The 11,331-nt window shown below is 59.2% G+C and overlaps 1 protein-coding gene across 3 annotated transcripts in view; it reads right to left on the reverse strand.

Annotated features, from left to right (window-relative positions):
* Nucleotides 1-283: 283 nt before the first annotated feature.
* MEF2B (myocyte enhancer factor 2B) overlaps nt 284-11,331 on the reverse strand; it is a 21,388-nt gene continuing 10,340 nt past the window's right edge. Inside the window, exons 2-9 of one of the 3 annotated variants that reach the window (XM_064175178.1) lie at nt 10,868-10,950; nt 9,194-9,397; nt 4,297-4,425; nt 4,031-4,193; nt 2,283-2,428; nt 1,796-1,883; nt 1,607-1,700; nt 284-1,131 (exon numbers count right to left, since the gene is read on the reverse strand). In XM_064175178.1, coding sequence (XP_064031248.1) covers nt 816-1,131; nt 1,607-1,700; nt 1,796-1,883; nt 2,283-2,428; nt 4,031-4,193; nt 4,297-4,425; nt 9,194-9,397; nt 10,868-10,921 — 1,194 coding nt within the window. In that variant the 5' untranslated portion in view covers nt 10,922-10,950 and the 3' untranslated portion in view covers nt 284-815. Of the gene's footprint in view, nt 1,132-1,606; nt 1,701-1,795; nt 1,908-2,282; nt 2,429-4,030; nt 4,194-4,296; nt 4,426-9,193; nt 9,398-10,867; nt 10,951-11,331 lie in introns of all 3 variants that reach the window. The other 2 variants (XM_064175177.1, XM_064175176.1) reach the window with 2 other exon arrangements.

Below are 11,331 nucleotides of genomic sequence, written 5' to 3' on the forward strand. Positions count from 1 at the left end.
CTTGGGGTGGGGGGGGGAGAACAGCAAAGCTGAGCTGCAGGAGAGGGCAGGGCATGGGACACCCCTCCCCTTGGGGACATCGATGACTTGTCACCTCGTTAGATACCCCTTTATCCCCCCCCCACACCCCCACCTCGAGAAGCTGCCAGCAGACGCTCCACACCCCCAGATCTTTATTGGTGAGAAGATAATAAATAGATAAAAAGCCTCTGGGCTGGGGTTGGGGGGGGGGGGGGTGGGCGAGCAGCAGCCCCCACCCCCAGCTGCCTCCCTCCCTCTGGCCATCCCTCCCACCTGGCTGTGGGATTCTGGCAGCTCCACACACCCCCACCCCCCGCCAAGTAAAGCTGGGTGCAGGACCGGGACGGAGGTTGGGGGGGTTGCAAGTTGGACCCTGCTGCTGCTGCTGCTGCTGCTGCTGCTGCTGCTGCTGCTGCTCTCAGCCCTGCTGCCACCCCGTGGCACTCCGCAGCCATTCCCAGGCTGGGAACACGCTGGGACAGACGGGGCAGGGGACCAGGGTAGCACTCCCGGCCCCTGAGGTCCTGACCTTGCAGGGTGAGCTGCAGGGAGGGCATGTTGGGGGCGGGAGGGGGGGGGGGGGGGTGGCATGGGGGTGAGGAGGGGGTTTGCCAGGCGATGCAGCCCCATGATGTGGGGCCGGGACTCCGTCACTGACATCATCCCCCCCCCCGCCACCCCCAGCAGCATTGCAAAGGGCACAGGCGGCTCGTCGGGGGTCTGAGGATGGGGCTGAAGTGGGGGGGGCTGCTCCCCAATCTCGTCTCCCCACCCCCAGCACCCTGCTGTCCTCGCTATCTCTGCCAAGCGTCCATGACCTGTGCCCGTCGCGTGGGCATGGGCACTCTCTGCTCCTCTGCCAGCGGCCGAGGGGTTCCCAGGGGGTAGGGGTACCCCTTGGCATAGTCATCCCGTGGCTGGAGCTCTCCGGAGCCCCCTCGAGAGGTTTCACTCAGGGCTGCCAGGCTGGTCAGGGGGTGCTGTGGGGTGCCCGAGGGACAGCCCAGTCCTGGGGACACTCGCTCCGACTTGATGCTGATGGTTTGGTGCTGCGGGGAGGTGCTGGGGGCTGGGCTGGGCTCCTCGCTGGAGGCAATTCTGCTGCTGACCCTGGCGGGAGAGGGGAGGAGGAGTGAGGCTGGAGCTCCACGCATCCCCCCTCTGGGGTGGGGCAGAGGCCGAGCTCACCCCCTTCTACTGCCTAGAGGGGCTGAGACCCCCCAGACTCACCCCATGCACCAGCTCTGAGCCAGCTGGGCACTGGGCAGCTGCCCATGTGGCTACTGGGAACCTGGTGTGTGACTGGAGGGGACATGGGAACCAAGTCCCTTGAGGAGCCAGGCTGGAACCAGGCTCTGCCAGCAGTGTGGGAGGGGGCCTGGTGTGACCCCATGCACCCCAGTTTTGGGCTGAAGCTTGACTGACCCCCACCACGGCAGGTGGGCAGCTGCACCTCGAGTGCCAGCAGCACCCGTGTCTGGGAGGTGGCACCCGTGGGTGCAGCAGCTCCTCATGAACAGGTTCATCATCCCCAACCTGCCTTCCCTCCCCTGTGCCTCCCCCCAGAGCCATGCCACATCCTCACCCCAGTGCTGCCATGTCCCGGGGGTGCTGCCATGCTGCCGGGCAGGGCTGCAGGAAGCTGGGGGGTGGTGTGGCCTCGCCAGCCCCAAATTCTGCTGAGCAGGAGAACAAGAGTGAGCAGGAGAGTGAGGGGAGGGGGGGGGCTGCAGCCAGGGAGGGGGTGCCCTGGGGCCGAGGGGCAAAGGCTTACCTGCTTGGGATGGGGTGAGGAAGGAGAAGCCAGCGAGGCCATGGCCTGGGATGCCAGAGCTGCCCGAGGTGAGCACGGGGCTCAGGGTCTGCAGAGTGGGGTACAGTGCCCGCTGCAGGGAATCAGGGTGCCCCCATCAGGACTCATGCTGCTGCCCCTCTGGAAAGTGTCTCCAGCCCTCCTCCCCCCCTCTCCAACCAGGACCTCCTCTTTGAATTCGGGGAGCAATGATCTGCACGGTCCTGGGGACACTGCTGGCACCCCTTAGTGCCAGCCCTGCTGCCCCCTCCCATGGTGACACTGCTGGGGAGGGAATGCCCAAGGTCACCAAGCATCCTGCTGGCACAGACCCCATGGCCCAGAGTGTCCCAGCCCCCTGCCGGAGCATCAGGGCCACTCCAGGGACCCAGCCTCAGGGGCTGGAGCTGCAGATCTGAGGGGGGAGGGGGGGAACTACAGGCCTGGTGTCCCCCTCCATGGCACTCACCGCTGCACTGCCACCGCTCCGGCCGCTTGCCAGGTTGCCATGGCCCTCGCCACGCCGAGCCTCTGCCCCCAGGTACAGCGGTGGAGGCGTCTTGGTGGCCAGAGCTCGGTTCAGGCTGCCGGTGGGGAACAGAGGGTAGCTGAGACCTGGATGGACAGGGGGGGACAGGAGGATGCACAGGATGGCCTGGAGGGCTACGGAGCACCCTGGGCCTCGGGGTGGGGGGAATCCCCCTGGTGCCCTCGTGGCTGTGGGTGGCCACGTGTGCTGGCACCGTGCCACGCTCCGCCAAGCTCACATCCTGCTCCACGCAGCTGCACCTGGGCTCTGCTGGCCACAGGCTGCCAGAGGAAGCAGTGGTGGTGGTGGCCAGAGCCAGCCCTGGGGGCCAGGAGGGTACAAACCTCCCCAGATGGACCCCTCCTGCTGGGAGCAGCCTTGGTCTGCCTCCCCATGAAGCAGCCTAGGGGGGTGGGGGGGGGATGTTCAGGGTGCCCAGAGCTACCAGACTGCTTCTGTCCCAGGAGATGAGAATGCCCACACCCTGTGCTGAGAGCATCCAAAGGCCACCCCCATGCCACCTGCCACCCACCCTGGAGTTTGCCATTGGGCAACCTCCATCATCACCTTCCCTGCATGGCTCTGTCACCAGCCCCAAGCTGGTGCCATCCTGCCCAGCTCTGAGAGATGCCCCACAGCAGGAAGCTGTGGGCAAGAGGCACTCAGGGTGCTGGGTGCCAGATGGGCTCTGGGTGCCAGCAGGGTGCAGGAAGCAGATGGATGGTGACAGGGGATGGTGTTTCCACAGCTGCAGCAGCTGTGCCAGCCCACGCAGCCACCCTGGCCCCACTCCTGGCAAGTCCCCAGGAGATGCTTTGAGAGAAGCTTTGCATGGGGCCTGCCTGGGAAAATCCCCATGGGGCTGGCAAGGGCTGGGTGCCCACAGTGGGGATGGGGTGGCCGTGGTGGGGACAGGGTGCCCATGGCAGGAATGGGGTCCTCACGGTGGGGACAGAGTGCCAGTGACGGGGACAGGGTGCCCACAGAAGGACAGAGTGCTCATGGTGGGGACAGGATGCCCATGGCAGGAATGGGGCACTCATGGTGGGGACAGGATGCCCATGGTGGGGACAGGATGCCCGTGGCAGGAATGGGGCACTCATGGTGGGGACAGAGTGCCCACAGTGGGGACAGGATGCCCATGGCAGGAATGGGGCACTCATGGTGGGGACAGGATGCCCATGGTAGGAATGGGGCACTGATGGTGGGGACAGAGTGCCCACAGTGGGGACAGGATGCCCATGGCAGGAATGGGACACACATGGTGGGGACAAAGTGTCCATGCTAAGGACATGATACCCACAGAAGGACAGAGTGTTCATGGTGAGGACAGGATGCCCATGGCAAGAATGGGGCACTGATGGCAGAGACAGAGTGCCCACAGTGGGGACAGGATGCCCATGGTAGGAATGGGGCACTCATGGTGGTGACAGGATGCCCATGGTGGGGACAGGATGCCCATGGTAGGAATGGGGCACTGACGGTGGGGACAGGGTGCCCACAGTGGAGACAGGATGCCCATGGCTGGAATGGGGCACTCATGGTGGAGACAGAGTACCCATGCTGAGGACACGGTACCCACAGAAGGACAGAGTGCCCATGGTGAGACAGGGATGCCCACGGCAGTGACAGTGTGCCCACGGTGCGGGCAGGGTGCCAGCACCACTGGGTGATGGGTCCAAGCCTACCTGGGGGCAGTGGTCCTGGCGAGCGCCCTGGTGGCTTTGGCAGCGCCGGTTTGAAGGCTGGCAGCCGCCCCTGGCTCTGCGGGGAGCTGCTGGCACTGCCCAGGGCCACGTCGCTGGTGGGAGGGGAGCTGCTGTAGGCTGCTTCGGGCAGCGGTGCTGGGCTCTGTGGGGGGAGGGTGAGGAGGTAAGAGCCAGGGAGAGGACCCTTGGGCACCCCCCCCCCCCCGGGCACCCCTTGGGGTGACTGTGGCACAGCAGCAACTCACATAGAACCTGGGCCTGGGCACCGAGAGGTCCATGCCCTCGCTCAGCCTCCGAGGCTTCTCCCCAGGATCCGGCTCCTCCTCCAGCTCCAGCTCCTGGCTCTCCAGCCCCAGCCCCTTGCGCTTCAGCGTCTGCGGGGAGCAGGGTGGGGAGGCATGGGATTGTGGGATCCAGGGAGCTATGGGATCATGGAGCCATGGAATCACGGAATCACAGAGCCATGGAATCATGGAACCATGGAATCATAGAGTCATGGAACCATGGAATCACAGAATCACAGAGCCATGGAATCATGGAACCATGGAATCATAGAGTCATGGAACCATGGAATCACAGAACCACGGAATCACAGAGTCATGGAACCATGGAATCATGGAACCATGGAATCACAGAGTCATGGAACCATGGAATCACAGAATCACAGATCCATGGAATCATGGAACCATGGAATCACAGAGTCATGGAACCATGGAATCACAGAATCACAGAGCCATGGAATCATGGAACCATGGAATCATAGAATCATGGAACCATGGAACCATGGAATCATAGAGTAATGGAACCATGGAATCACAGAATCACAGATCCATGGGATCATGGAACCATGGAATCATAGAATCATGGAACCATGGAATCACAGAACCATGGAATCACAGAGTCATGGAACCATGGAATCATGGAACCATGGAATCACAGAGTCATGGAACCATGGAATCACAGAATCACAGATCCATGGAATCATGGAACCATGGAATCACAGAGTCATGGAACCATGGAATCATGGAACCATGGAATCACAGAGTCATGGAACCATGGAATCACAGAATCACAGAGCCATGGAATCATGGAACCATGGAATCATAGAGTCATGGAATCATGGAATCACAGAATCACAGATCCATGGAATCATGGAACCATGGAATCACAGAGTCATGGAACCATGGAATCACAGAATCACAGAGCCATGGAATCATGGAACCATGGAATCATAGAGTAATGGAACCATGGAATCACAGAATCACAGATCCATGGGATCATGGAACCATGGAATCATAGAATCATGGAACCATGGAACCACAGAATCACAGAGCCATGGAATCATGGAACCATGGAATCATAGAATCATGGAACCATGGAACCACAGAATCACAGATCCATGGAATCATGGAACCATGGAATCATAGAATCATGGAACCATGGAATCACAGAACCATGGAATCAAAGAACCATGGAATCACAGGATTATGGGATCATGGGACCATGGAATCATAGAGTCATGGAACCATGGAATCACAGAATCACAGATCCATGGAATCATGGAACCATGGAATCATAGAATCATGGAACCATGGAATCACAGAACCATGGAATCAAAGAACCATGGAATCACAGGATTATGAGATCATGGAACCGTGGAATCATAGAGTCATGGAACCATGGAATCACAGAATCACAGAGCCATGGAATCATGGAACCATGGAATCATAGAGTCATGGAACCATGGAATCACAGAACCATGGAATCAAAGAACCATGGAATCAAATAACCGTGGAATCACAGGATTATGGGATCATGCAACCATGGAATCACAGAATCACAGATCCATGGAATCATGGAACCATGGAATCATAGAGCTGTGGAATCATGGAATCAAAGAACCATGGAATCACAGGATTATGGGATCATGCAACCATAGAATCACAGATCCATGGAATCATGGAACCATGGAATCACAGAATCACAGGACTATGGAATCATGGAACCATGGAATCATAGATCCATGGAATCAAAGAACCATGGAATCATGGAATCATAGAACCATAGGATCATGGAACCATGGAATCACAGAATCACAGATCCATAGAATCATGGAACCATGGAATCATAGAACTGTGGAATCATGGAATCAAAGAACCATGGAATCACAGGATTATGGGATCATGCAACCATAGAATCACAGATCCATGGAATCATGGAACCATGGAATCACAGAATCACAGACCCATGGAATCATGGAACCATGGAATCAAAGAACCGTGGAATCACAGGACTATGGAATCATGGAACCATGGAATCATAGATCCATGGAATCAAAGAACCATGGAATCATGGAATCATAGAACCATGGGATCATGGAACCATGGAATCACAGATCCATAGAATCATGGAACCATGGAATCATAGAACTGTGGAATCATGGAACCATGGAATCACAGAACTGTTGAATCATGGAACCATGGAATCACAGGACTATGGAATCATAGAATCATGGAACTATGGAACCATGGAATCACAGAATCACAGATCCATGGACTCATGGAACCATGGAAACATAGAACTGTGGAATCATGGAACCAAGGAACCATAGATCCATGGAATCACAGGACTATGGAATCATAGACTCATGGAACCATGGAATCATAGAATCATGGAAGTATGGAATCAAAGAACCATGGAATCACAGAACTGTGGAAGCATGGAACCATGGAATAATAGATCCATGGAATCATAGAACTGTGGAATCATGGAATCACAGAATCATGGAACTATGGAATCATAGAACTGTGGAACCATAGAACCAGCCATAGAATTGCCAGAGTTGGAAGGACCCTCAGAGATCATCCAGCTCCACCACCACCTCCCCTACCATGAGCAGGGACACTTTCCCCTCCCTCAGCTTGCCCAGAGCCCCATCCAGCCTGGCCCTTAAAAACTTCCAGGGATGGAACTTCCCTCACATCTTTGGGTAAGCAACATCTCACCACCCTTAGGGTGAAGAGAATCTTCCTGATGTGGGGGTCCCCACAGCCAGGCTGGGCTGCCCCTGTGCTCAGCACTGCTCAGGCCACCTCCTGGAGTGCTGTGTCCAGTTGTGGGCTCCTCCATTGCAGAGAGATGTTGAGGTGCTGGAAGGTGTTTGGAGAAGGGCAGCAAGGCTGGGGAGGGGCCTGGAGCACAGCCCTGTGAGGAGAGGCTGAGGGAGCTGGGGGGGTGCAGCCTGCAGCAGAGGAGGCTCAGGGCAGAGCTGATTGCTGCCTGCAGCTGCCTGCAGGGAGGCTGTAGCCAGGTGGGGTTGGGCTCTGCTGCCAGGCAGCCAGGGCCAGAAGAAGGGGCCCCAGGCTGAAGCTGTGGCAGGGCAGGTTGAGGCTGGATGTTGTTAGGAAGTTGCTGGCAGAGAGAGTGATTGGCACTGGAATGGGCTGCCCAGGGAGGTGGTGGAGTGGCTGTGGCTGGAGGTGTTTAAGAGGAGGCTGCATGAGGCACTCAGTGCCAGGGATTAGTTAATCAGAAGGGCTAGAATCACAGAATCACAGAACCAAGAGGGTTGGAAGAGAGCTCCAAGCCCAACCTAGCACCCAGCCCTATCCAATCACCAGACCATGGCACTAAGTGCCCCAGCCAGGCTTTTCTTGAACACTTCCAGGGAGCATCTCCTTCAGTCCCTTCAAACCCCTAACATCCTGCGATCCACTAATCTACTTTAAATCTCCCCTCTGCCAGTTTAAGTTCCAATCTGGTCGATTCTGTGATTCTGTGACTCTATGACTATGACTCTGTGATTCTATGTGACTCTATGATTCTATGACTTCTATGACTATGACTCTGTGACTCTATGATTCTGTAATTCTGTGTCCCACTTGGACTGCTCCTGCCTTGCCTGGACTGCCCCCACCCCACCTGGGCTGTCTCTGCCCTGCCTGGACTGCCCTCGCCTTAGCCGGGCTGCTGCCACCCTGCCTGGGCTGCCTCTGCCCTGCCTGGACTGCCCCTGCCCCACCTGGGCTGCCCCTGCCCTACCCAGGTTGCCCCTGCCCTGCCTGGACTGCCTCTTCCTGTCCTGGCTTGCCACTGCCTTGCCTGGGCTGCCCTGCCCTGCCTGGACTGCCTCTTTCCAGCCTGGACTGCCCCTTCCCCACCTGAACTCCCCCTTCCCCACCTGGATTGCCTCTACTCTGCCTGGACTGCCCCTTCCCCACCTGGACTGCCTCTTCCCTGCCTGGACTGCCCCTTCCCCACCTGGACTGCCTCTTCCCTGCCCGGACTGCCTCTTCCCTGCCTGGACTGCCTCTTCCCTGCCCGGACTGCCGCTGCCCTGCCCGGACTGCCTCTTCCCTGCCCGGACTGCCTCTTCCCTGCCTGGACTGCCCCTTCCCTGCCCGGGCTGCCTCTACCCTGCCCGGACTGCCGCTGCCCTGCCCGGACTGCCTCTTCCCTGCCCGGACTGCCTCTTCCCTGCCCGGACTGCCTCTTCCCTGCCCGGACTGCCTCTTCCCTGCCTGGATTGCCCCTGCCCCGCCTGGACTGCCTCTACCCTGCCCGGACTGCCGCTGCCCTGCCCGGACTGCCTCTTCCTCGCCTGGACTGCCTCTTACCCGCCTGGACTGTCCCTTCCCCGCCTGGACTGTCCCTTCCCCGCCTGGACTGCCTCTTACCGGCCTGGACTGTCCCTTCCCCGCCTGGACTGTCCCTTCCCCACCTGGACTGCTCCTTCCCGGTCTGGGTTGCCACCGCCTCGCCCGGGCTGCCGCTGCCCCGCCTGGGATGCTGCTGCCCTGCTTGGACTGCCTCTTCCCTGCCCGGACTGCTGCTGCCCTGCCGGGACTGCCCCTTCCCCGCCTGGACTGCCTCTTCCCCGCCTGGACTGCCTCTTCCCTGCCCGGACTGCCCCTTCCCCGCCTGGACTGCCTCTTCCCTGCCCGGACTGCCCCTTCCCCGCCTGGACTGCCTCTTCCCTGCCCGGACTGCCCCTTCCCCGCCTGGACTGCCTCTTCCCTGCCCGGACTGCCTCTTCCCTGCCCGGACTGCCTCTTCCCTGCCAGGACTGCCTCTTCCCTGCCTGGACTGCCTCTTCCCGACCTGGGCTGCCACCGCCCCGCCCGGGCTGCCGCTCAGCGCTACCTGGAGGATGTCAGAGTTGGTGCGGCTCTCGTGGGGCTCGCTGTACTCGGTGTACTTGAGCAGCACCCGGTCCATGTCGGTGCTGGCGTACTGGAAGAGGCGGTTGGTGCTGTTGAAGATGATGAGGGCGATCTCGCAGTCGCACAGCACGCTCAGCTCGTAAGCCTTCTTCATCAGCCCGAACTTCCTCTTGGTGAAGGTCACCTTGCAGAGGAGGGAGAGGGATGCAGGTCAGGGAATCGTCACATGGAATGGGTTAGGTTGGAAGGGAGCTCAAAGCCTCCTGCTATAGGCAGGGACAGCTCCCGCTAAGAATAGGTTGCTCAAAGCCTCCTTCAGCCTTGGTCCTGGACACCTCCACGGAGGTTGTGGAGCACAGAAGCACCCAATGTGATCTTTGATCACATTGGGTGCTTCTGTGCTCCACAACCTCCCTGGGCAACCTGTGCCAGAGTCTCACCACCCTCAACCTGTGCCAATGTCTCACCACCCTCAACCTGTGCCAATGTCTCACCACCCTCAACCTCTGCCAGAGTCTCCCCACCCTCCCTACAAACAGCTCTGAGGATGAGGAGGGGATTGCAGCACTGCCTGCTGAGGAGAGGCTGAGGGCCCTGGGGCTGCTTAGGCTGCAGAAGAGAAGACTGAGAGGGGATTGAATCAATGCTTATCAATAGCTGAGGGCTGGGGGTCAGGAGGGGGTGGGGGGGGACAGGCTCTGCTCACTGCTCCCTGGGCTAGGACAAGCAGCAATGGATGGAAGCTGCAGCACAGGAGGTTCCAGCTCAGCACAAGGGGCAACTTCTTGGCTGGAAGGGTCCCAGAGCCCTGGCACAGGCTGCCCAGAGAGGTTGTGGAGTCTCCTTGTGTGGAGCCTTCCCAGGCCTGTCTGGATGTGTTCCTGTGTGCCCTGAGCTGGATTGGATGGTGCTGCTCTGGCAGGGGGGTTTGGACTGGATGAGCTCTTTGGGTCCCTTCCAACCCCTGACGTCCTCTGAGCTGTGATCTAGTTTAAATCTCCTCTCTGCCAGTCTAAACCCATTGCTCCTCATCCTGCCATTACAAGACCCTCCCTTTTGGACCTCCCAAGCCTTTTCCACCTCTGGAGGACCAAATCAACCCCTGGACACAGCTTCAAATTCTCTTTCTGGGTCCCCCAAGCCTCCTCCAGCTCTGGAGGACCAAATCAACCCTTGGATGACACAACCAACCCCTGGACGCCCCTGGACACAGCCCCCAAGGTCTCCTTCTCCCCCCCCCCAAGCCTCCTCCTCCAGCTCTGGAAGACACAACCAACCCCTGGGCTCAGCCCCAAACCTTCCTTCTGGACCCCCAAACCTCCTCCAGCTCTGGAAGACCCAACCAACCCCTGGGCTCATCACCAAACCTTCCTTCTGGACCCCCAAACCTCCTCCAGCTCTGGATGACCCAACCAACCCCTGGACATAGCCCCAAATCCTACTTCTGGACCCCCAAATTCCCTCTAGGTCTGGAGGGCACAATCAACCCCTGGACACCCCTGGACACAGCCCCCAAGGTCTCCTTCTGGAGTTCCAATGCCCCTCCAGCTCTGGAGGACTCAGGACCCGTGAGGAAGGAGGGAGCAGAGCAGCTTTGCCTGCTGTGGTGGCTCCTGCCTGCTTTGTGCCCTCCCTGTGCCCAGGCTGCTCTCACCTGCCTGTTCCTCTGGTCCAAGATTCTGCTGATTTGGATTTTTTTCCGACCCATTTTCCCCCTCTCCTGCACTTGAGATGAGCCTGGAAGAGAATGAGAAGCCCCTTGAGCTCCTGGGGCTGCCCAGAGGGAGCAACCACCCCAGCACCCACCCCTGCACCCACCACATCACCCACCCCTGCACCCACCCCTGCATCTACCCCTGCACCCACCCCATCACCTACCCCTGAACCCAGCCTAGCACCCACCCGAGCACCCACCTCTGTACCCACCCCACCACCCAGCCCAGCACCCACCCCTGTACCCAACCCAGCACCCACTCCACCACCCACCCAATCACCCACCCCTGCACCCACTTCACCAAGCACCCATCCAAGCACCGACTCCTGTACCCACCTCAGCACCCACCCAACCACCTACACAAGCACCCCCCCCATACCCACCTCAGCACCCACCCCTGTACC

The sequence above is a fragment of the Pogoniulus pusillus genome, chromosome 41 (genome assembly GCF_015220805.1).
Source record: "Pogoniulus pusillus isolate bPogPus1 chromosome 41, bPogPus1.pri, whole genome shotgun sequence".
Classification (NCBI taxonomy): Eukaryota; Metazoa; Chordata; class Aves; order Piciformes; family Lybiidae; genus Pogoniulus; species Pogoniulus pusillus.